The following is a 23,277-nucleotide window of genomic DNA, read 5'->3' as shown; positions in this document are numbered from 1 at the left end:
AAAAATAAAAAGCAGAGACATCACTTTGTCAACAAAGGTCTATCTAGTCAAGGCTGCGGTTTTTCCAGTACTCATATATGGATGTGAGAGTTGGACTATAAAGAAAGCTGAGCGCAGAAGACTTGATGCTTTTGGACTGTGGTCTTGGAGAAGACTCTTGAGAGTCCCCTGGACTGCAAGGAGATCCAACAGCCCATCCTAAAGGAAATCAGTCCTCAATATTCATTGGAAGGACTGATGTTGAAGCTAAAACTCCAGTATTTTGGCCACCTGATGCAAAGAGCTGACTCAACTGGAAAGACCCTGATGTAGAGAAAGATTGAAGGCAGGAGGATAGGGGGACGACAGAGGATGAGATGGTTAGGTGGCATCACTGACTCAACGGACATGAGTTTGGGTAAACTTTGGGAGTTAGTGATGGACAGGGAGGCCTGGAGTGCTGCTGTTCATGGGGTAGCAAAGAGTCGGACACGAATGAGCAACTGAACTGAGCTGAGAAACTAAAAGAGAAAATAAATATCAGATCAAAATTATACTGCCTACAATGCGGGAGACCTGGGTTCGATCCCTGAGTTGGGAAAATCCCCTGGAGAAGGAAATGGCAACCCACTCCAGTATTCTTCCCTGGAGAATCCCATGGACGGAGGAGCCTGGTGGGCTACAGTCCATGGGGTCGCAACGAGTCAGACACGACTGAGTGACTTCACTTTTCATACATAATCATGACTTCTCTAATAAAAGTCTTTATGCCTGAGCCTCACAGTAAATAACAACAAAAAAAAGATACACCCCTCCACCGCGACTTCAGCCAGGCCGGTCTTCCCCTGTTCATCACGGGATGTCTTCTCAACAATAAACCTCCTGACTCGGGAGAAAGGCTCGCGCCGCACATCCGTGTGGGGCTCGAGGCCCACGCTTCCCCCGGAGCAGCTCAGCCTCACACACCCACTGGCCCTGGGGGAGCACAGGGGGTCACACACCTCTGAGCCCCCGTGACCTGGTCACAACTGCAGATGACCGGGCCAGCAGACGTCTCAAGAGGGCGGACGTGCTTCTCTGCCCCCATTCCTCTTGCTTCACTGTCCTTTTGCATTCTCCCATCCCTGCTCCTGGTCTTCCCTTGGGTCTACCTTGGGGCTCAGCTGGTAAAGAATCCGCCTGCAATGTGGGACCTGGGTTCGATGCCTGCGTTGGGAAGATCCCCTGGTAAGGGAAAGGCTACCCACTCCATTATTCTCGCCTGGAGAATTCCATGGACTGTATAGTCCATGGGGTTGCAAAGAGTCGGACATGACTGAGCAACTTTCATTTCATTCATCCCTGCTCCCGGTCCAGCCTGTCCAGCTGGCCCTCAACGTTGGGATCTGGGGGACACTGGTGACATCTGGGGACATTTACGGTTGTATTTACAAATACTGCCAAGATATCAAATGCCAGCAACACCAAGGCTGAGAAATCCCACTTTAAGACTCTTCATCTTTTGGGGGTCGTTGACTATTCAAAGGAGTCCATGGATTTCTTTCTCCTTGGGGAAGCAGCACAATTTTGTTTCACAGTGGGCAAGGTTGTGTGGCTGGGCTCTCTCCGAGGCTATCTTGTTCCCCAAACCCTCTCACTTCTTATAATCAGAGCACATCAGGCAATGAGCCATCCCAGGCATCTCTCTGCTAATTCCACTGGCGTGGACCCGCGCACACCCTGCATGCTGCCTGCGCCCAGCGGCCCCTGAATAGACTCTGGTCTCGAGCAGGGGAAGGCAACAGGCTGCTTGGGGCCTGACTCATCTCAGGGGAAAGCTCAGGCTTGCAAGGGCCATGGAAAAGTCAGTTATGGTCTAAAGACAGCATAAGAAGATGGCTCATGCTCAGCTCCAGCTTTTTGAAATCTTGAACCCTTTAGTTTACACCACAGGAGCATTTTCATCTAAAAAGGGCCCATCAGGGGCTTCCCTGGTGGTCCAGTGGTCAACACTCTGCCTTCCAATGCAGGGAGTGTGGGTTCAATCCTTGGTTGGGGAACTAAGATGCCCACATGCCTTGAGGTGTGGCCCCAACATTTTTTTTTAAAAAGGTCCAATCAACTGCTGAAAACCTTTTAAGGCTATAGAACCAAATTATCACTGAAATTTGGGGTCACTGTGACCTTGTGACTTGTATTCATAAGAAGAAATACATTTTTGGTCTTTGTCCCCCAGTCCTGGCACAGAGCTCCTAAAACTCTGGGAATTTCCTAAGTGGGGACAGCAGTCAAGGTGTCTCTTGTTAGGTGAATGAGGTGACTTTTCAGAGAGTGCCTCTTTTCCAAAGCGGGGCGGCTTTTTGCCAGGGGAACTAACCACATGGTTAGAGGATTGGAACTTCCGGTCCCTCCCCACTACCATGTCTGGGAACGCGAGAAGGGCTTCCTGTCGAAGCAATCACCAACAGCCAGTGATTTAACCAATTGTGCTTGTGTGATGAATCCTCCAGAAAAACCACCAAACAGGGTCTGGACAGCTCTGGGTTGATGAACACATGCGGATTTGGGGAAAGCGGGGCTTGGAGAGCGTGAAGTTCCGTGCCTCCCCCACACACACTCCGTCCTGTGCATCCCCTTCCATCTGCTGTTCCTGAGTTTAGTACCTTTTACAATAAAGCTGTGATCTAGTAGGCAACATGTTTCTCTGAGTTCTGTGAGCCACTCTACCAATTAATAGAACCCAAAGTCATTAGAACCTCTGAACGGGTGGCCAGTGGGTCAGAGCGCAGGAGACCATCTGGGCTTGCAAATGATGTGTGAAGTGGGGCGAGGGTCTTATAGGGTCGGTCCTTTAACCTGTGGGGTCTGGCACTACCCGCAGATAGGCAGTGTCCACACTGAGTTAAGCTGCAGGACCCCCAGCTGCTGTCACAGAAGTGTGGGTGGTGCAAGGCAAACAACGCATGCATGTTGGAACTGGGAGAAGAATCCTCCTCACTTGTTGGTACAACTCCATCTTTTCCGGTGGCCATTACCAATGTCTTTATGTTGGATGTTTATTTCAAAGTCAAGTTTTAAAAAAGATATGTGTGGCGAAGGATTTCACTAGACTTGGAAAGGCTCTTCTTTCCCTTTTGTGAGCATGGCCATTCCATTATCCTATGAGCAATAATAATAGATGACTGAATATTCACGTCACCAGTGAGAATTTCCCGAGAGCCAGACTCTACATTAAGTACTTTAGGATAACCTAGTGATGTAATGACTTGTTTCCCAGGTGGCTCAGCAGAAAAGAACCCGCCAGCCAATGTAGGAGATGCAGGAGACTTGGGTTCAATACCTGGGTTGGGAAGATCCCCTGGAGGAGGAAATGACAAAGCATTTCAGAATTCTTGCCTGAAAAATCCACAGATACAGGATCTTGGGGGCTACAATCCACAGGGCTGCAAAGAGTTGGACACGAATGAGCAACTGAACATGCACTGCTGTTGCTGCTGCTAAGTCGCTTCAGTCGTGTCCGACTCTGTGCGAACCCATAGACGGCAGCCCACCAGGCTCCCCCGTCCCTGGGATTCTCCAGGCAAGAACAGTGGAGTGGGTTGCCATTTCCTTCTCCAATCCATGAAAGTGAAAAGTGAAAGTGAAGTTGCTCAGTCGTGTCTGACTCTTAGCGACCCCTTGGAATGCAGCCCACCAGGCTCCTCCGTCCATGGGGTTTTCCAGGCAAGAGTACTGGAGTGGGGTGCCATTGCACACAGTTGTGTAAATACTGTTGTTGTCTCTGTTTGATGAGTGATGAAGCTTCGTTGTTGTTGTTCAGTCATCAGATTTTGTCTGATTCTTTGCGACTCCATGGACTACACGCTCCATGGAATTCTCTAGGCGAGAATACTGGAATGGCTAGTGTTTCCCTTCTCCAGGGGATTTTTCTGACTCCCCACAGATTGTAAGGCTAAGGTTGAGCATTATTGTTTTCTATTTCATTGCAAATAGCCTTTGGGTATCTGAAAGGACAGGGTAGGTACTTTCAAGGGGTCTTCTGCATAACAAAGCCCTTTCGGCAAATGTGGTCATAATATCCAGGTAGGCGTTGCTGCTGTGAGTGTCACATCTCAGCCAGAAGGCAAATTCTGAGCTCTTCCTCTGGCAGAAACCAATTCACAAAATAAGCCAAGAAAGAGAGCTGGAAAAACAAACCACACCAACAACCGGAAAAGCATTCCTCATGAGGCAAAGCTAGAGAAAACTCAACAACCTTGTGGCCCAAAAACCCTCTTGGAAACGAATGTTCAGTAAGGAAGAGATGAAACAAGGCAAGTTCCAAGGAAGAGGCCATGCCCATGGACAGTGTAGTTTAGAGACGGCCTGACCGCTAGATGAAGACACACGCCAGTGTAAAGCCTTTGCAGACAGCAGTGATGGTCATCACCAGAGTTAAGTGTTTAGTCTGGTGACAACCTGCCCTGGGCACCACACGAGGGAGCAGACCTGGTTCTCTTCCTCTGCCCTCACACCATTTCCTCATGAAGGCAGCTCAGGTGCTATTGTGCCCTGCCTGCCTGTCTGGCTCATCCATGAGCTATGACCACCTCCAGGGAAGGACTCCGCCTTCTCTTCTCTGTGCACCATGAACCTGCAAAAAGTTGGCCTTCAGAACCTCAGGAGACTCACCCCACCCCCACTATAGGCAGAACCCTCCGCAGGCATTAAAACAGCTGTGGAGTCACTATGGCCCAAGCCCTGGTTACGGATCCCTGGAGCCTACTACAGCCTGTACAGCGTGAATAATCAGGTCCTTTATACACAGATTCCCGCCTGTCAGATCTGAGCTTGGGATTCATTGTAAGCTCTGGCCCTCCCATGGCAGCCAGAGGGTCCGCGAGTAGACAAAGGGGCTAGAATCTGAGTTTCGAGGGAGGCATTGAAAGGACAGGCACGGAGGCAACCTGTTGCAAACTGAGGGAGGGTCCCTGCGTGTCTCAGAGGAGGCCTCTGGTGTGCAAGTGTGGAGGAGGGCCCCCACGGTGCAAAGGAAAGAGAGGTACTCAGGGGCAAAGGCTCTTGGCCTCTCCTGTAGCAGCTCCAGTTGGTAGCCCGTGAAAAGTGGACAGCCAATGTGGTCACATGAGCGTGACTCTTATTCCCTCACAAAGCAAGAGAAAGGGGGCAGGGTGTGGCAGTACCCCGAGGTGTGGTGGGGTAGATGAAGGGAGGTGTCCTTCCTCTCTTTAGTGCAAACTGCTTTTGTCAGCCTCAGAGCTGCCAGACGGCAGTTACCAAGTCAGGTCCCCACAGTACCCAGTGTGGGCTGGGCGCCTTAGCCCCTGTCACATGGACAAGCCACACCTTATGGCTTCCCTGAGTTCTAACAGCAGGACCTGGGGGTTTTGTCTAGGTACACACTTCCTTGCTGTAGCTCTGTTACCTCCTTTGAGCCCCGCTCTTGTCCTCTAGAAAAAGGACATTGATTGCTACCTTAGCAGGTTGCTACCTTAATCCTGTGAAGACTAATTAGGGGAACCCTACAATGAGTAGCTTGCCTTAAGACATATCAATGACTAGCTGGCCTTAAGAGATCCTGGGCTTCCCTGATAGATCAGCTGGTAAAGAACCCTCCTGCCATGCAGGAGACCCCGGTTTGATTTCTGGGTCGCGAATCCTGATCCGCTGCAGAAGGGACAGGCTACCCACTCCAGTCTTCTCGGGCTTCTCTTGTGGCTCAGCTGGTAAAGAATCTGCCTGCAATGCGGGAGACCTGGGTTCAATCCTTGGACTGGGAAGATCCCCTGGGGAAGGGAAAGGCTACCCACTCCAGCAGTCTGGCCTGGAGAATTCCATGGACTGTAGAGCCCATGGGGTCGCAAGAGTCGGACACGACTGAGGAACTTCACTTCACTTTCAAGAGATATGACCAGAATCCAGATTAAACTGGAGGCTCCCAGTGTCCTCTGGCATTTCTTCCCTGAAGCCAGCCAGAACCCACACACATGCATTTCCAGGGTCTCCACTTAGCCAGCTGGACAGAAAACCCAGCGTGGTGCAAACAAGCTGACAGACAAGCAGGAGAGGACTCACCGGCAGACGGCTTCGCTCAGGTCTCAGGTGGATCTCCGGGACCACAGCAGGAACCGGCGCTCTCAGCCCCTGGGCTCAGCAGCGCCCTCATTCTCAGGCGGGCGGCTCTGCCCTGACGGGCGCGGGAAAGCCACCAACTTCCCCAGGCTGACCTCACGCCGCTTCCACCGCTGTAGCCTGACTTCACCCGGCCACACCCCTTTTGGCGGATCTTCCTCTTCCTCCCTTGATTCCAGCCTGAGGTCCGGCCCTGGGCCCCGATTGGTCACAGCCCCAGTCCTGAGCCAATCACGGTGGCCAGGGAGGATGGAGCACACCGATTGGCCAGGTCCAGGTCATGGGACCATATTCCAGGTCCCGTGACCATACTCCAGGTCACGTGTGAGCTGCTCGCCCTGTGTCAGCGGTGGAGAGAGTGCCGTACCCCAAGAGCAGGGCTGAGAGTCCAGTCACTGTGTCCGTGTGCTCAGGGTCCTGGGACGTGCCTGCGCGTCCTCTCTACACACCGCTTTGTCCTTTGCAGACGGAAGATTCACGATAAACCTCTTCGCTTCGCAAGCGCTGTTGCACGCATCCACATTCAAGGGAGCAAGGCCTCCGGTTTGAAGGTAAGTTTGGAGATCCTCTCTTAACCTCCGGGCTTGTTTCTTGTATCCTGTTAGAATAATTTATTCAGTCTGAAAACCCCCAGGAGGACCACCACATGCTGCTTTGCGTATTCAGGATTCTTAGCTGTTCTGAGTAGAGGGCATGGCCCAGGGGCCTCCCAAAGGCAATGAATTTTGTCCAAGGCAGCACCTGAGAGGCTGAATCTCTGAATCACTTTGCTGTACACCTTAGACAAACAAATTATGGTAAATCAGCAATACCTCTATTTAAACAAAAGATATTTCCTCATCAAAAATTGTTCGAATTTTGTCAAGTTTTTCTTTCAATTGTTGGTTCTTCGTATGCAGTCTAATTGGTTTGGTGGTGTTTTGTGAGGTAGGGATCCAACTTACCTTCTCCTATGGATACAATATTGTCCCAATGGGACGATTCCTTTGTCCTTTCTCCTGGAAATGTCCTTTCTGCATTTACATATTAAGAAGCATTTTTTTTTAAATGCCAAGTATCAAGGACTGCAGGTCTTTGGTAATTTGTACAGCACCCCAGAGGCATGTTTCCACTTCTGTGTCTTCTCTTCGCATTTTACCATTGCCCGTTTCTAGTATACACAAGTGCCCTCAGAGGGCTCTCTGCAGTGAACCATGTATGTTTCTGTGAGGACAGAGGATGTGAGCACGGAGGAGAGGCTGAGTCCATAGTGACCATGTGAGCATGCTCAGCAACCCCAATATTAAGTCTGGCTGAGACTTTCTCAGGCAAGGTCTGTGTTTCTTCCTCTTGGTGTCTGGATACGCAAAAAGATGTTGGTGGATTGGGACGTGGGTCTCTGGGTCCAGCAGTGTAGAGATATACCCATGGCCTGCTTTTCCATGATATTTTCCTCCTGCGGGCTCCGCTGAGCTGGTGTGGAGAGATTTCTGCTAAAGGCTTGAGAGGTAGTCAATCCTTCTGCTTTTCATGCCCTGCCTCGTCCATACTTCTGTCATTTTTTTTTAATATAGCTAATTTTCAATGGTGTTAGCCCTTGTGTCATTGTGACACTCAGGCACCTGTGGTTTAATAGACCTCCAAGTCCCGGGAGCTCTTTGCCTGGTGGAGACATGGAGCACTCAGGGAGCAGTACCACATCACACTGGAGCCTGGACCAGAGAGAAGGTTCTTGCCAGGAAGGCTCTATCCCTGCTGTGGGGGGTTTGGAGTTATCACTTCCGATTGTGCATCCCCCGGGCCCTCGGTGCAGGCCCCACTCTGAGATCTGGAAAGGAGGTGGCTTCCCTCCCTGACACAGAACTAGTATTTTCTGTCCTCGTCCTTGTCCAGTGCCATCTGGCTCCCAGGCTCTACCCTTGACCCTCACCCACAGGATCAGGAGAGCCCAGTTCTAGAGGAGTGTCATACAAGGAGAGTCTCCTGGAGACACTCCCTCCCCCGGCCTAAATAAGCACTTCTTTGGAGTTTCATAGCCCTGGGTGTAAATCCTGGGTTTGTGTCCATTTTACAGTTGAATATGTTGAGCCTCAGATCATTGTGTGATTTGCCCTGGGTCACTCTGCAGGTCAGCGGGTGAGCCGAGATTTGAACCCAGACTGTATGTCTTGGAGCCCGTGACTGTACAGGTGTTTCCGCTCCTCGGTTAAATTTATTTCAGGTTTTTTTTTTTTTTTTTTGATGCACTTGTATATGGGACTTTTCTGTTCTCTTATGCTTCCTCTCCTGCTATATTGCTGAGTTTATTAGTTTTAATACTTCTTACTTGGTGGCGTTTTTAGGGTTTCATATAAATCCTGTCATAATCGAATAGTGACAGTGTAACTTCCTCTGTTCCAGTGGGGATGCCGTGTATTCCCTTTTCTGGCCTAGTTCCTCTGGGTAGGACACTTCCACTACTATGTTGAACAAGATTGGTGAGAGCGGGCATCCTTGTACTATTCCTGATCTTTTAGGAAAATCTTTCAGCTCTTTATCACTGAGTTGGATGCTAGCTGTGGGTTTGTCTTAACGTGCCCTTTAGGATGTTCCATGGATAACCACTGTATTGAGAGATGGTATCAGAATTGATGTTACACTTTGTTGAAAGCTTTTTCTGCAATTATTGAGAAGATCACATGATTTTATTCTTAATGTTGCTCATATTGTGTACCACCGTAATTGATGTACAGATAATAAATCATGCTTGCAGGCCCAGAATAAATCCATTTGATCCTAGTGTATGATTCTTTTAATGTATGCTTCAGTTTGGTTTGGTAATATTTTTTGGAGGATTTTTACATCCAGGTACACCAGGGTCAGAGTTCTCTGGTGGTTCATGTGGTAAAGAATCTTCCTGCAATGCGGGAGGCCTGGGTTTGACCCCTGGGTCAGGAAGATCCCCTCGAGAAAGGAATGGCTACCCCACTCCAATATTCTTGCCTGGCAAATTCTGTGGACAGGGACCTGGTGGGCTATAGTCCATGGGTCACAAATAACTGGACATGACTGAGTGACTCACACTTACAAGAGTGCTTCTTGACATTTTTAATATCTACATTGAAGATTTTATCTCAGTCAAAAATTACAGTCAAAGGCAAACATGTCAAAAGTCCAAGAGTCCTTAGAATTAAATGACAATAATTCATAACAGATGAAAGCAAGAAGGACTCCACATATTTACTCTTGATAAGAATTTTACCTCTTCCGAGGAATTCTCATTAAGCTGAATTAAAATGCAAGCTTTAGTTTAAAATCGTAACCTTTTTCGGTATTATGTTTCTATTTTGAGACTGAAAGTTTATCATTTATGTATGAGATATTAAGCAATACTATGTAGCTATTAAAATCATATTTTCACAAACTCTAATGACATTTATAAGCACTTATACTGGAAAAATAGCTAGGAATAGAAGATGATCCCGTATAGCTTTAAATGAAAGTACGTATGTGTTGAATGATAGTTTTCAGATTGTATTGATTTATTTTTATTTGGAGAATAACTGCTTTACAATGTTTGGTTGGTTTTCCTCATGCAACACCACGAATAAACCATAAGTATATTATCCACTCTTTGGTGAGACTGCCTCCCAGTTCCTGGCATCTCACCCTCTAGGTCGTCACAGAGCGCCATGCTGGGCTCCCTGTGTTATCCAGCAACTTCCCACTAGCTAGCTATTTTGCGTTGGTAGTGGCTATGTTTCAGTGCTACTCTCTCCATTTGTCCCACCCTCTCCTTCTCCAGCTGAGTTCACAAGTCCTTCCTCTACATCTGTGTATCTATTTCTGCCCTTCAAATATTCACCACTACCGTTTTACAAGATTGCATGCGTATGCATTAATATACTACATTTGTTTTTCTCTTTCTGACTGACGTCACTCTGTATCCCAGTTTCTAGGTTCATCCACCTCACTTCAACAGACTCGTATTTGTTCCTTTTCATGGTGGAGTCGTATTCCATTGTATGTATATTCCACAACTTCTTTTTCCATTGTTCTCTTGAGAGACATTAGGTTGCTTCCATGCCCTGCCTATGTTAAATAGTGCTGCAATGGACATTGGGTACATATGTCTTTTTAGAGTTATGGTTTTCTCAGGGTGTATGGCCAGTAGGGGATTGTTGTGTCATATTGTAGTTTTATTCCTACTTTTTCAAGAAACCTACGTTCCTTCTCCATAGTGGCTGTATCCATTGACATGTCTACCAACATTGCAAGAGGGTTCCCTTTCTTCCATGTCCTGTCCAGCGATTATCATGTGTAGAATTGTTGATGATGGCCATTCTGACTGATGTGAGGTTATACCTCATGTAGTTTTGATTAGCATTTCCTGAATAATGAGCGATGTGGAGCATCTTTTCATGTGTTTGGTGGCCTTCTTCCTGTTTTCTTTGGAGAAATTTGTTCAGATCTTCTGCTCATTTTTCAGTTGGTTGCTTTTTTTCCGGTATTAGTCTCGACGATCTACTTGTGTACTTTGTAGATAATCCTTTCCAAGGATTCCATAACGTACATAATTCCTCAGAACATACCTTAGTCTTTGGACGGAAGAACATCAAGTGCCTTCTTTGGTGTGTATGTATGTACATGTCATGTGTTTATTTTCATTGTGCAGATCTTGCACTTATTCCATTAGATTTATCCCTGAGGAGTTCATAGGTTTTGATGACATTATAATAAAGGGTATTCTTTAAAATGTCAATTTCTGGTCTAGTTTAGTATGTTGAAATACAGTGCATTTTTATATGTTGACCTTGTATACTGCAACGTTGCTGAACTCACTTTCATGTGTGTACCTCTTTTGTTGATTCATTTTCCACGTTAATCATCAGGTCGTCAGCAAGTACAGTTATATTGTTTTTTCAGTTCATATGATTTCGATTTCTTTTTTCTTGTCTTGTTACACTGGCTAGGAGTTCCAGTACAGAGTTGAATAAAAGCCAAGAGAGCAGACATCCTTGCTTGGTTCCTGATCTTCAGGAGAACCACCATATGATGTCAGCTCTACATTTTTTGTAGGTGCCGTTTATGAGGTTGGGGCAGTTTTCTTCCGTTCCTAGATGGCTAAGATTTCCATATATCAATGATAAATATTGTCAGATGCCTTTCTCTATCTTTTGAGGTGAGACTGTGGTTTTTATTTTCAGCCCATTGATATGATGAATTTCACTGATTTCTTCAAATGTTGGCCCAAACTTATGTTCTTGGGATAAACCCTATTTGTCATGATACCTTGTACTTTGAATTGATTACTGATTTCCTGATGTGTCATTAAGGAATTTTGCATCTGTGTCTCTGAGGGATATTGATATTCTTGAAATATGTTTGTCTGGTTTGGGTATCAAGAGAATTCTGGCCTCAGAATGAGTTAGGTGTTTCTTTCTTCACTATTTTGGAATAGTTTGTGTATAGCCAGGATTTTCTTCGTAACTGTTTGTTAGGATTCACTAGTAAGGCCATTTAGGGTAGAGATTTTGTGCGTGTGGGTGTATGGGTGGGTAAGATTTCTAACTACGGATTTGAGTTTTAATAGATTCGGGTTATCTGTTTCTTACTGAGTGGCTTTCATAGGTTGTGTCTTTCAACAAAGTAGGGTGTTTTATCTAAGTTGCCTAAAGTTGTTCACAGTTTACCCTTTCCTTTCAGTGTCTATAGGATCTGTACTGATGTTCCCTCTTTGATTCTTGATATTGGTAGTTTATGTCTTCTCTTTTTTCTTCGTCACTCTGCTTAGTCAATTTGACTGATATTTTGAAGAACCTAATTTTATTTTTTTCATTTCATTTTGTTTTTCTGGTCTCTGTTTCATTGATTTTTACTCTTTCATTTTCTTCTTTCTGCTTGCTGTGGATTTCATTTGTTCTTTTATAAGTTGTTTAAGATAGAGTCTTAGAGGATCGATTCAAAATCTTTCTTCATTTGTGTAAGTATTTAATACTGTCAGTTTCCCTCCAGGTACTGATTTAGCTATGTCCCGTAGCTTTTTAGTATATTGTATATTCACTTTTATTCACTTCAAAATATTTCCCGTTTCATTTGTGATTTCTTCTTTGACAGATGAATTCTTTAGAAATTTGCTAATTTCCTGATGTTTGGGAGATTCCTGGATATCAGGGGTTTTTTAATTTCTAATTTAATTCTGTTGAGATCAGAAAACATGCTTTGTATGATTTGAGTCACTTTAAGTATGCTGAGATTTGTCTGTCTTTTGAAGAATGTCCCATATCCCCTTGAGAAGAGTTTTATCGTACTGCTTGTTGGATAGAGTGTTCTATCAAATGTCAGTTAGATCAAGTTGGTTGATAGTGCTGTTTAAGGGGGTTCTCTGGTAGCTCAGATGGTAAAGAATCTGCCTGTAATGCCGGAGACCTGGGTTTGATCCTTGGGTTGCGAAGATCCCTGGGAGGAGGGCTTGGCAACCCACTCCAGTGCTCTTGCCTGGAGAATTGTTTAAAGGCTTCAACATCCTTACTGACCTTGGTTGGTTGTCTGTTTTGGCTTCCTTGTTCAATCAGTTATTGAGTCACGGAGAGGAAGACTGAGGTCCCTGACTGTAACTGTGGGTGTGTCTATTTCTTCTTTCAGTCTATTTCGTTGTTGTTTTCCTTATCTCTTCTTTTTAAACCTATTTTTTAATACACTTAAGTGACTTTGAAATTAGCAGATGTTTTGCTAAAGAAATTTAGAAAACAAAGCGTTGAAACTAAAATCAAAGCTAGCCAGAGATATTTTTAGTGAGTAGAGTTAGGTTGATCCTTCAAACTTGTTGATGAGTCGTGCCATTCTTTGTTGACATATTATTATGTACAAAAGCTATTTCAGAGAAGTAATGTGTAGTCAGTTACAGTTTTATTATGGTTTGGTAGATAGGTTAAATTTATTGCCACAGATGAGTCATAGACTTTTAATGGTATAATTTCTTTGTATAAAATTTTGCCAGCAAATTTAAAAGGTAGCAAAGAAAAGATCAAGTAATTTTGAAGTTATGATCAATACTGTTGTCTTTGGCTTAGCCTTTGAGATTATGTAATTGTTTGAAAATCCATTTTCAAGATAATGTAAATGGCCCTTGTGACTGCTTCCATGGGTTTTTTTCCTCAATTGCTGCTGCTGCTGCTAAGTCGCTTCAGTCGTGTCCGACTCTGTGCGACCCCATATACGGCAGCCCACCAGGCCCCCCCGTCCCTGGGATTCTCCAGACAAGAACACTGGAGTGGGTTGCCATTTCCTTCTCCAATGCATGCAAGTGAAAAGTGAAAGTGAAGTCGCTCAGTCATGTCTGACTCTTCACGACCCCATGGACTGTAGCCTACCAGGCTCCTCCGTCCATGAGATTTTCCAGGCAAGAGTACTGGAGTGGGTTGCCATTGTCTCCTCCATTTTTTCCTCAGTTAACCATCCTCTACTATTGAATGCAGATCCTCGCGTACAGGAACGTGAAACATGAGTGGATCGGCAACAAGTGGCTGCCCAGTCTGGGCCTCCCGCAGAACCGTAGCTATTTCACGGAGTGCCTTGTGCACGCGCGGATGCTGGACCACTTGACCAAGAAAGTCCTTCGTGGGCAACTGAAAATGGTTGATAGTTTTCACAGGTCAGTCAGTGCAAGAAGTTCTCACTAGCCTGCTGAGAGATGTTTGCCTGTGGCAAGGTCTAAATTTTTTCTTTTTCTCTTGGAAACAGAAACAGTTTCCAGTGTGGAATTGTGTGCCTGCAAAGGTTGAACTATGACCGAAAAGGACTGGAAAGGAAAAGAGAAGAAAGCCAGAATGACCTGAAAGGCTAGTACAGTCCTATTTCTTGCTTCCCAGTGTATAAGCAGCCTCAGTGATTTCCTATTTGAAAGAAAAATTCAGGAAATGCTTTCCTTGGAGAAAACACACCTCGCATCATTACAGAAGAGGGAGGGACGGAAAGGACTGTTTTTGAGGTCGTCCTCTGTGGCCAGAGAACCTGTGCTCTGTCCTGGGGTTCACATGGGTGAGCTCAGTCGTGTCCGACTCTTTGCGACCCCATGAACTGTAGCCTACCAGGATCCTCTGTCCATGGGATTTTTTAGGCAAGAGTACTGGAGTGGGTTGCCATTTCCTTCTCCAGGGGATCTTCCCGACCCAGGGATCGAACCCGGGTCTCCCGCCTTCTAGGCAGATGCTTTACCGCCTGAGCCACCAGGGAAGTTCCAAACACCCATGAAAAACACTAATTCTTTCATTGAAACAGCAACAAACAGCAAAACCTTATCTTTGGTCTCTAGGAGAAGAAGAGAAAAACCGCTGCACCTCCACCAAGGACACTGAGTGTCAATGCAAACCTGGCACTTTCTGTGGAGAAGATGCACCTGAATTCTGTCACAAATGCAGCACCGGGTGAGACACAGGAGCCTAGGGGGCTTCCAACCCACAGGAGACCCCAGTTTCCTTGTACCCCTGTCTCTCTCCTGCTTCTGTGAAGCCCCTCCCACCTCTCAGAACTCCCCTGTGCCTGTGGGGTCTCCTGAGCCTGCAGCAGCGCTCCCCACCACCCCCGTTTGTCCTGCACGGCTTTCCCAGTGGCCCCTTCCCACGTCTCCTCAGGAGGGGCCTAGAAAGACCGAAGTGCTGACAGCAGACAGAAGTCATCATGAGGCCACGTGTGTGCTCCTTCAAGGTTCCTATAAAACCGGAGCCAACTCGCCAGGCCTCACACCCAGCCCTTGCTCGCCAGTAGCACCTGAATCTTTCCTACTGGGGTGCTCGGGGGCCAATAGTAATTCACTGTCCTCTGATGCTCCAGTGTTGGCTGAGATTGGTAGGAAGAGTCAACAGGTGGATGAGAGGGCCTCGTATTTTAAGTTTGACTGGAAGATGAGTCAAACTTGTGCCCATACCCTTCTGACCCTTGACCTGGATGAGGCCCCCCTCACAGAGCTTCCTGAGCAGCCCAGGGAGGCCAGGGCGGGCCTTGCAGAGGAAGCCCAGCTTTTGAAGGACAGCTCTGAACGCTCAGCAGGAGCCCGGAGGCCACAATACACAATCCTGGATCCTTCTCCCGCTCAGTGAGGGGGAGTGAGGGGACCCTGCCCTGCAGACAGCAGGAGCCTGTCCCGCCTCCAGTCTTGTCAGGGGACCCAGGACAGGAGGCTGCCCCCTCTTTCTCCTCATCCAGCTAGCTGTCCCTGATGAGTCCCCCTGTGTCTGTACCCAGGTGCCCGGATGGGAAGGTCATGGTCATGGACTGAACGCCCTGGAGCAACATCAAGTGTGTGGACCAAGAATCAAGTACCCTGGCCCATGGGGAGGTCCTGGTTCCTGGAGAGCGAGCAGCCGTGAGCCAGAGACTACCCATCACTCCCTCTCCCTCCTCATGCACTTCACTGGTGATGAAAATGGTAACTGGACTTGGAGTCATCACTGTCCTAATCCTAATCGGATGTGCTGTATGCTGGTACTTTAAAGGTGAGGTTCTAGAAGGGAAGGAGGAGGTGCTGGCTCCCTCCTCCATCTCCCCAATCCTCCTGTTCCTCCTGGCTTGTCTCTGATCTTGTTCCCCAGGAAACCCCTCCTTCTCCCACCTCACCAGGTCCTACCAAACCGTGATCACATCGGTCCCCCCAACTCAGCTGACGGTCCCCTCTTCCCCCTGGCCGAGTCTGGTGGGAGGAGGCAGGAGAAGAAGGTGGTTCAGGAGCGCTACACAGAGATTTTCCACGAGTTTCATTTTACTTCCTTTTCTCCCTTCTCTTCTCCTCCCTGAGGGTTCTCCAGACTCGGAATGTCCCGCTTGCCGTCACAGGCCCGGGGCTCTGTTCAGTGTCTGAGCCCCCAGCCTGCACCCTGTCCCTAGGGAAGGAGGTGTGGCAAGAGGGCTGTCCCCACCACTCAGCGGATGTCTCTTCTCTTCTAGGTCGCTTGAGTGAGTGTTGCCACAAGGTGAGTCTGTTTCTCCAGCATCTGGCGGCATCAGGCCCTCAGTCACTGCTTTCCCCCCACAACAAAGCCCAGGGTGGACATGGTTCCCGGTTTGTCCTCTACTGTTGTCCCTGACTCTCTCAACTGGCCTGGGGGCTCTAGGCTGAATGTAGGAGGGAGACGGGCCTGTTGAGAGCTGTCCTAAGGCCGGTTGGCAGCGCTGGCCCTGTCCTTACTGTTTGAGACACCCTCACTCTGTAACCCTGGACCCGGAGGCATGGGGGGTGTCAGGCAGGGGTGCTCAAATCCCCTTAGCATCACACCAGAGCCTGGGTGCCGTCAGCAGAGCCCAGATGTGCTGAGTCTATGCCCCCTTGGGGGGCACAGCACAGGAGTAGGTGGGAAGGCAGAACCCACTGTGTCCCCCCAGATACTGTAGGGGTTTGTGGGTTTGTGACTCCTGGGTCAGCGCCTTGCTTTCTCAAGGCCCTTTTCTGGTGCTTATGTGTCCCCCAAGAGGGTCTGGGACTCTGGACCATGCCCACAACAATACGCTGACCAATGGAGATTCACTTTCCCTTCTGGTCCCTTGGCAGGAAAAGCTGACAGAAGACAACGCCCAGTCCCAAGATGAAGCAAGCAGTCTGTCTGTTGGTGAGTGTGGGGCTCTGGCCCTTCTGCTTGCTCGGACTGTGGTAGAGACAGGGAAAGGCAATGCTGGTCAGGTCTCCTCTCCTCTGGGGAGGTGGTGATGGAGGGAGACCAGGGCATGGAGGGAAGGGAGCCCCACTCCCTGCTCTGGAGAGAGACCAGGGCATGGAGGGGAAGGGAGCCCAAGCCCTGTTCTGGTCCACTGGCAGCTCTGATGCTGTTGATCCTCTGTCTTGTTCTCACCACATCCCTGGTCTAGAACAGGGCAGCCGAAGGGTGATCACTCCTCCCATGGCTGACCCAGTGATGGAGTCAGAGCTACATAATATTTGTCTGTGTGATTGTTACACCGTTTTAAGCCATTCCTCATCATAGTAGGAATTTCACATTTATTTCAAAAGTATTATTAAGCTGAATCTACTTGAAGTAAAATTTCTTTGTCAACATATACAAGTATTTTCATTATGTATATGTGTGTGTGTAGGGCATGGCAACCCACTCCAGTATTCTTGCCTGGAGAATCCCCATGGACAGAGGAGCCAGCAGGCTACAGTCCACGGGGTCGCAAAGAATCAGATATGACTGAGTGACTAAAGATATATATATATATATATATATAATATATGTATACATATATATATACACACACACACACATAGAGACATCTACAGTTTTGGGTCCTATCATTTCAATAGTTTTGAGGGTTTTGAGTATTGCCTTAATTTATAAATGAATCTAGGAGGAATTGAGATCTTTCAGACGTTCTATATTTTTCTTATGAAAAGAGTTAGCATTTTAAGTTAAGAGTTTTATAATCCCTCAACTCCATGTGTGTTTTTCTTTGGTCAATTTCTCATTTCTTGTTGAGGCTGTATCTTTGTATTACAGTGTTCTGTAACCTTATGAGTTTATCCAACTCATAATTCATTATAGAATTTATTGCCTGTTATAATTTTTAACATTCATCCATCCATACATTCACATTTAGGTATTAGTGTTGAACCATTCGAGTTTGATAAGAATACAACCATATATCCAATAACGACTCTTTTGTCCACTCCCTTCAAAGATCCTGCATTGGTTTTGTTTTGCTTATGGCTGCATCTGCCAGAATTTCAGAACAATGTTTACTAGGCTCAGTTCTGTAATCTAGGATCCTCGATGAAGACCAAGGCTGCTCTCCATTGTGTTTTACAGAAACCAGCAGCCCCTGAAGGATCTCGGAGGAGAAGATGGCTGCTGGTTCCAACAGACACCACTGAAAGTGAGTGTTTTTTTCCTGGGCAGTGGATCAGGAGTGGAGGGAGGAGCGACAGAATTAGTGTCCTAATTTCTGTCCCCGTAGCTGTTAAGGCAACTCAGAGAGGGGACGGCTTGTCCCTGGACCATCAGGCCTCGAATTCCCTCCCTGCCCCCTCCTCTTTTTCCCACCCTGCACCCCTCTGTCCTCTACCAGTGGCCCCTGACACCTCCCTGTCCTTCCCTCCTCCACCATCCTCTCCCCTCCCTGGTTGCTCAGAGCCAGGTTGACCCAACCTGAGACCTCTGAGAGGTTGTGCTGTCCAGCAGGCACCCACTGGCCCAGGGAGGCTGTGGAGCACCTGTCCATGCGTGCTCAGTGGCTTGAATCATGTCCAACTCTTTGCAACCCCATGGACTGTAGCCTGCCAGGCTGCTCAGTCCATGGGATTCTCCAGGCAAGAATACTGGAGTGGGTTACCATGCCCTCCTCTAGGTATCATTCCAACCCAGGGATCGAACCCACATCTCTTACATCTCCTGCATTAGCAAGCAGGTTCTTTACCACTGGCGCCTCTTGGGAAGCCCCGTGGAGCACCTGAATTGTGGCTAAATCTGATGAGCTGTAATATATAACTCGATATTGTAGCTCAAGGTGTTGGTAGAAAAAAGGACTGTAATATGTCTTGTTAACAGGTTTGTTGTTTTTTTTTTATATTGATTACATGTTGAGGGGCTTCCCTGGTGGCTCAGATGGTAAAGAATTTGCCTGTAATGCAAGAGAACAGAGTTCAGTCCCTGGGTTGGGAAGATCCCCTGGAGAAGGGAATGGCAACCATTACTCTTGCCTGGAGAATCTCATGGACAGAGGAGCCTGGCGGGCTACAGTCCATGAAGTCTCAAAGAGTCAGACACACAACTGAGTGACTAACACTACATGTTGCAGTGAAAAAAATTTTTAACTTACTTTTAATTGGAGGATAAGTGTTCCACAGTGTTGTGCTGGTTTCTGCTGTACAGCAACATGAATCAGCCATAGGTATACATATATCCCCTCCCTCTTGAGCCTCCTTCCAACGCCCCCATCCCACCTCCCACAGAGCACCGAATTGAGCTCTCTGTGTTATAAAGCAACTTCCCATTAGCTATCTATATTACATATTGAAATGAAAATTTTTAGAATGCTTTTAGTACCGTATTTTATGAAAACTAGTATTACTTGTTATTTTTCATGTTTTCGGTGTGGCTGTTAGAGAATATAAACTTGTGTTGGGTGCCCTCCTTATGTACTGTGGATGGTGGTGTGCACAGCATTTCACACACACAGCATTGAATCCGCAGCACAGTCCATGAGGCAGGTGGTGTTTGCTCCATTTTATGGTTAAATTCTTGCTCAGAGTCTGTCCCCATCCAGCTCTACCAGTGTCCGGCAGTGAGGCCGAGCGGGGTGTGAGGCCGGAGACCTTCCTGCCTCCAGGCCTTTGCTTTGTCCCCAGTGCAGACGTGGCAGCCAGGGGACCTCACCCTCCTGAGAAAGGCAGCTGCCCTACGCTGAGCTCTGTTCCACCACAGTGTCCCACCGTCTGTCTCCTATCATAGATGCCTTCTCCCTCTGTGACGGCAGTCTCCCCTTCCAGATGGGCCCTCATCCCCTGCTTAGGGCAGGACTCTCTGCTGACCTGGACTGCCCCCCACTGCCCTGGGTGCCAGCGAAGCCCAATGCTCCATGCTGGTGTGGCTTGTTTCTCTGCTGCTGGGAAGCAGGTCAGGGGTGCAGAGCAGCAGGTTTAGCAGCAGGGGGAGCTCCTCAGGTTCCCACCCTGAAGTCTAGGCCTGACTTGAGGGTTCTCTGCCTTTGTGAAAGCCCGTTCCAACTCTGTCTCTGTAACTTTCCCCCAACCTAGGCCTGAAGCTGTTCTTCAGTGACTTTGCAGCTATCTTTTCCTTGTGACTTCTGTGATTCGCTCCTGAGGCAGTTGGGCCTCACATGAAATGAGATCCTTGTGGCCAGAGAATAGGCCTGGGTCTCTCCAGATGCCTTGTATGAAATGCTGCCAGTAACCAAGAAGGGACAGGGGATCTCAGTCAACACCCTGCTGGATGCCTTGGAAATGCTGGGGCAAAGATTGACAAAAGAGACAATTCAAGAGCGCCTGCTGAACTTAGGAAAGTATTAACATGTTTATGAAGAAAGTGAGGCAGGCTCTGTTGTGCCCTGAGTGTTTGAGTACCTCAATCTTTCAGTTCAGGACACTTCTTTATCCTAATAGACTTCTACTTTTTATTTGTATTTGTTTGAAATTTGTCATTCATGTTAGTATGTATGCATTCAATGATGTAACTTATAATGAAAGTGTTCGTCACTGAGTCATGTCCAGCTCTTTGCGACCCCATGGACTGTAGCCCACCAGGCTCCTCTGTCCTTGGGGTTTCTCCAGGCAAGAATGCTGGAGTGGGTTGCCGTTTCCTTCTCCAGGGGATCTTCCCTACCCAGGGATGGAACCTGGGTCTCCTGCACTGTAGGCAGTGCTTGTAATATACATCATTAAAGTGCAAACATCTTGTATGTCTTTGTACTTTTATGTTTGTGCATATATTTCTATGTGTAGAAAAATGTTTTGGAAACATAATTTCTAGGTTGTTTATGTGGGCTACCTGGTTGTGTGCTGGCAATCCAAAGCAATTAGAAATACAAACGGAGGGCATTCCCTGGCTGTTCAGTGGTTAGGAGTCTGCGCTGAGAGCCCTGAGTTCAATCCCTGGTCAGGAAGTAAGATCCCACAAGCCATGAGGCAAAAGCAAACCAAGAAACAAAAACCTACAAAACAACAACAACAACAACAATAAAGGAGAGCAAGCCCCCTGCTGGGGGAATTTGACCCCGTTGGGATTGCCTGGCGGCTTCTATAGGGTCCAGGCTTTCAACATATCAACTTTATAGTTGTGTGAATATTTGTATTTTTTATAGGGAGATGTTAACAAGTGAGCAGAGGGAGGAGGAGTGGCACACCCATGCAGCACTGTGTCTGGTGTCCATGAACTGGGCTGTTATTCCCCAGGCTTCCTCCTGCTCATCTGGGAGGTTAGGGTGGGATGTGGGTTAGATATGAGTGTCATAGTTTCTGTGTCACGTCTGGTCTTATCAGTGACCTTCATTCCATCTGGGCTCAAGGAAGAAAGGACAGGGATCTGCCATGGTTTCTGGGAGGAAGAATGGACGGGCTCCTGGGTTATGTTCAGTGTTGGCTTGCTCAGCACTAGATGGGCCCCCCTTGATACTGGTGCTCTGAGCTCAGAATTGCCTTTTTGTGTTTGAATTGGCTAATTAAGGATCTCAGCCCCTCTATAAGTTTTGATCTTCTGCAGAAAAGACAGAAATGCTGATTCTTAAATACTGTGAGAACTCACATAAAATGCCTGCTATATTAGGGTTTTGTCTTTTTTTTTTTTATTCCTGCTAAACCTTTCTCCATAGTATTCCAATCACCGCAGGATAATTTAATGGCAGAAGCAATTCTCGGGGTGGGGGGTGTTGGTCTAGTCCATCTCAAGGCTTGTACGTTGTCTTTCCTAAGGTTGATGTGGCTGGTGTGGTCAAAACTGGAATTGCCTAAAATTTAGGTACAAATGGATACAGTATGTGGAGTTCACTTGTGTTTTTAGAAGGGCCGACCCCTGTGGTCTTGGTGCTACATCCCTCTGGCCCTGATGTCCCTCCCTTTCCTGGAAGTCAGGTGTTTCCTGTCTTTGCCGTTCCTTCTGTGCAGGACACTCTGCCTTCATCCCCAGAAGGAGATAGAAATGAATTCTTGGGACTTCCCTGGTTGTCCAGTGGTTAAGACTCTGCACTCGCAATGCAAGGAGCCTGGGTTCAATCTCTGGTTGGGGAACTGAGATCCCACATACCACAACTAAGCATGTGCTCTGCAACTACTGAGCCCATGTGCTGTAGAGCCTGCACATCACAACTAGAGAAGCCTGTGTGCTGCAATGAAGAGTCTGCATGGCTAAAATAAATAAGATAAACTTATTCACTTGAAACTGACACCTATATATTACAAAAAGCATATGCATTTGTAAAACAGTTTAAAAAAATAAATGGTCAGTCAAGTGTCAGGTCACTTGTCCCTTTCTCAGAAGACTTCCTTGAGTGCCCATCTAAAGTATCAGCCTTGTCAGTATTTGTCATGTATATTCATTTGTATATGTGTTTATTGTGTGTTTTACTAATGAGAACCTTCAAGAAACGTGAAACTTGAATCCTTTGTTGCTTTCCTGTGGGTGCTTAGTTGCTCAGTCGTGTCCGACTCTGCGACCCCGTGGACTAGAGCCCACCAGACTCCTCTGTCCATGGGATTCTTCAGGCAAGAATACTGGAGTGAGTTGCGATTTGCTACTCCAGGGGATCTTCCCGATCCAGGGATCCAACCCATGTGCCCTGTGTCTCCTGCATTGCAGGCGAGTTCTTTGCCTGCTGAGCCATCCGGGAAGCATTATTGCTTTAGGCCAATGCAAATGTGACAATTTAAAGTTTTACTTGAGACTGGATGCCTGTTCAGGTTTCTCCTCAGTAATGAATTTGTGACCAAATTAAATATGCAATGTCATATACAAATTTTATAATTTTATGTAAATGTGAAATTTTATGATTTTGAACCAAATTGAATATTCAATGTTATATACAATATTTGCAATTTTCTATAAATATGCACTTTAAAGAATTTGTGGCCAAATTAAATATGCAATGTTATATAAACATTTTATAATTTTATATAAATAAGCAATTTGATGAATTTGTGACCAAATTAAATGGCAGTTACATAAAAATTTTGCAATTTAATGTAAATATGCAATTTTATAACTTTGTGACCAAATTAAATATGTAATTTTATATAAAAAGAGGTGTGTGTGTGTGTTTTTTCCCTATCCTCTGGTTCTCTAGAGCAGTTCTGAGTGAAGGGTACAAGGGTGTGTGTTCTTGCTGTGTGACCCACTCCTTCCTTCTCCCCTTTATGCCTCAGGCTCATCCTGCATGGGTGTGCCTCCTGCTCTGACTCAAGATTTCCGGGTTCCAGATTCCTGGGGGACTGGAATTCAGCCCCTCCTCCCTGCTCTTCCCCTGGGAGAGAGGCTCCAGCCTGGCTGGGCTCCTGCACAGCCTCCCCTCTGTGGTGTCTCTGAGTCCTATCTGGGCCTGCTGGGCTCCCTGGAGGTGCAGACTGGCTCTGACAAGAGCTGTTGGGAAGGGTTGGTGGGGCCCTGCTTGCTGGGGTTCTTCTGTGGCCCCTCACTTGTGAGCCTCCTGCCACTCCGGGGCCACATTCCTCTTCTGTCCCTGCTGTCCTTTCTGCATTCTCATCACAGTGGGTCTGGTGGCTCAGCCCTGCAACCT

General features: G+C 47.1%; 1 protein-coding gene across 11 annotated transcripts in view; it reads left to right on the top strand.

The window, feature by feature from the left end:
• Nucleotides 1–20,451, top strand: part of LOC145505508 (liprin-alpha-1-like) — a 36,460-nt gene extending 16,009 nt beyond the window's left edge. The window contains exons 1-10 of one of the 11 annotated variants that reach the window (XM_081487931.1): nucleotides 5,134–5,684; nucleotides 6,557–6,641; nucleotides 13,527–13,702; nucleotides 13,792–13,889; nucleotides 14,363–14,474; nucleotides 15,292–15,542; nucleotides 15,842–16,016; nucleotides 16,592–16,649; nucleotides 17,844–17,910; nucleotides 19,790–20,451. In XM_081487931.1, coding sequence (XP_081344057.1) covers nucleotides 13,638–13,702; nucleotides 13,792–13,889; nucleotides 14,363–14,474; nucleotides 15,292–15,325 — 309 coding nt within the window. In that variant the 5' untranslated portion in view covers nucleotides 5,134–5,684; nucleotides 6,557–6,641; nucleotides 13,527–13,637 and the 3' untranslated portion in view covers nucleotides 15,326–15,542; nucleotides 15,842–16,016; nucleotides 16,592–16,649; nucleotides 17,844–17,910; nucleotides 19,790–20,451. Of the gene's footprint in view, nucleotides 1–5,133; nucleotides 6,642–13,499; nucleotides 13,703–13,791; nucleotides 13,890–14,362; nucleotides 14,475–15,291; nucleotides 15,543–15,841; nucleotides 16,017–16,591; nucleotides 16,650–17,843; nucleotides 17,911–19,789 lie in introns of those variants that run through there. The other 10 variants (XM_081487845.1, XM_081487865.1, XM_081487900.1 and 7 more) reach the window with 10 other exon arrangements.
• Nucleotides 20,452–23,277: the final 2,826 nt, after the last annotated feature.

Source organism: Giraffa tippelskirchi, chromosome 1, assembly GCF_054371585.1.
Source record: "Giraffa tippelskirchi isolate mGirTip1 chromosome 1, T2T-mGirTip1v1.2.pri, whole genome shotgun sequence".
NCBI lineage: Eukaryota > Metazoa > Chordata > Mammalia > Artiodactyla > Giraffidae > Giraffa > Giraffa tippelskirchi.
Note: the sequence above shows the minus strand (reverse complement) of the source record. Positions and strands in the feature narration are given on the sequence as shown.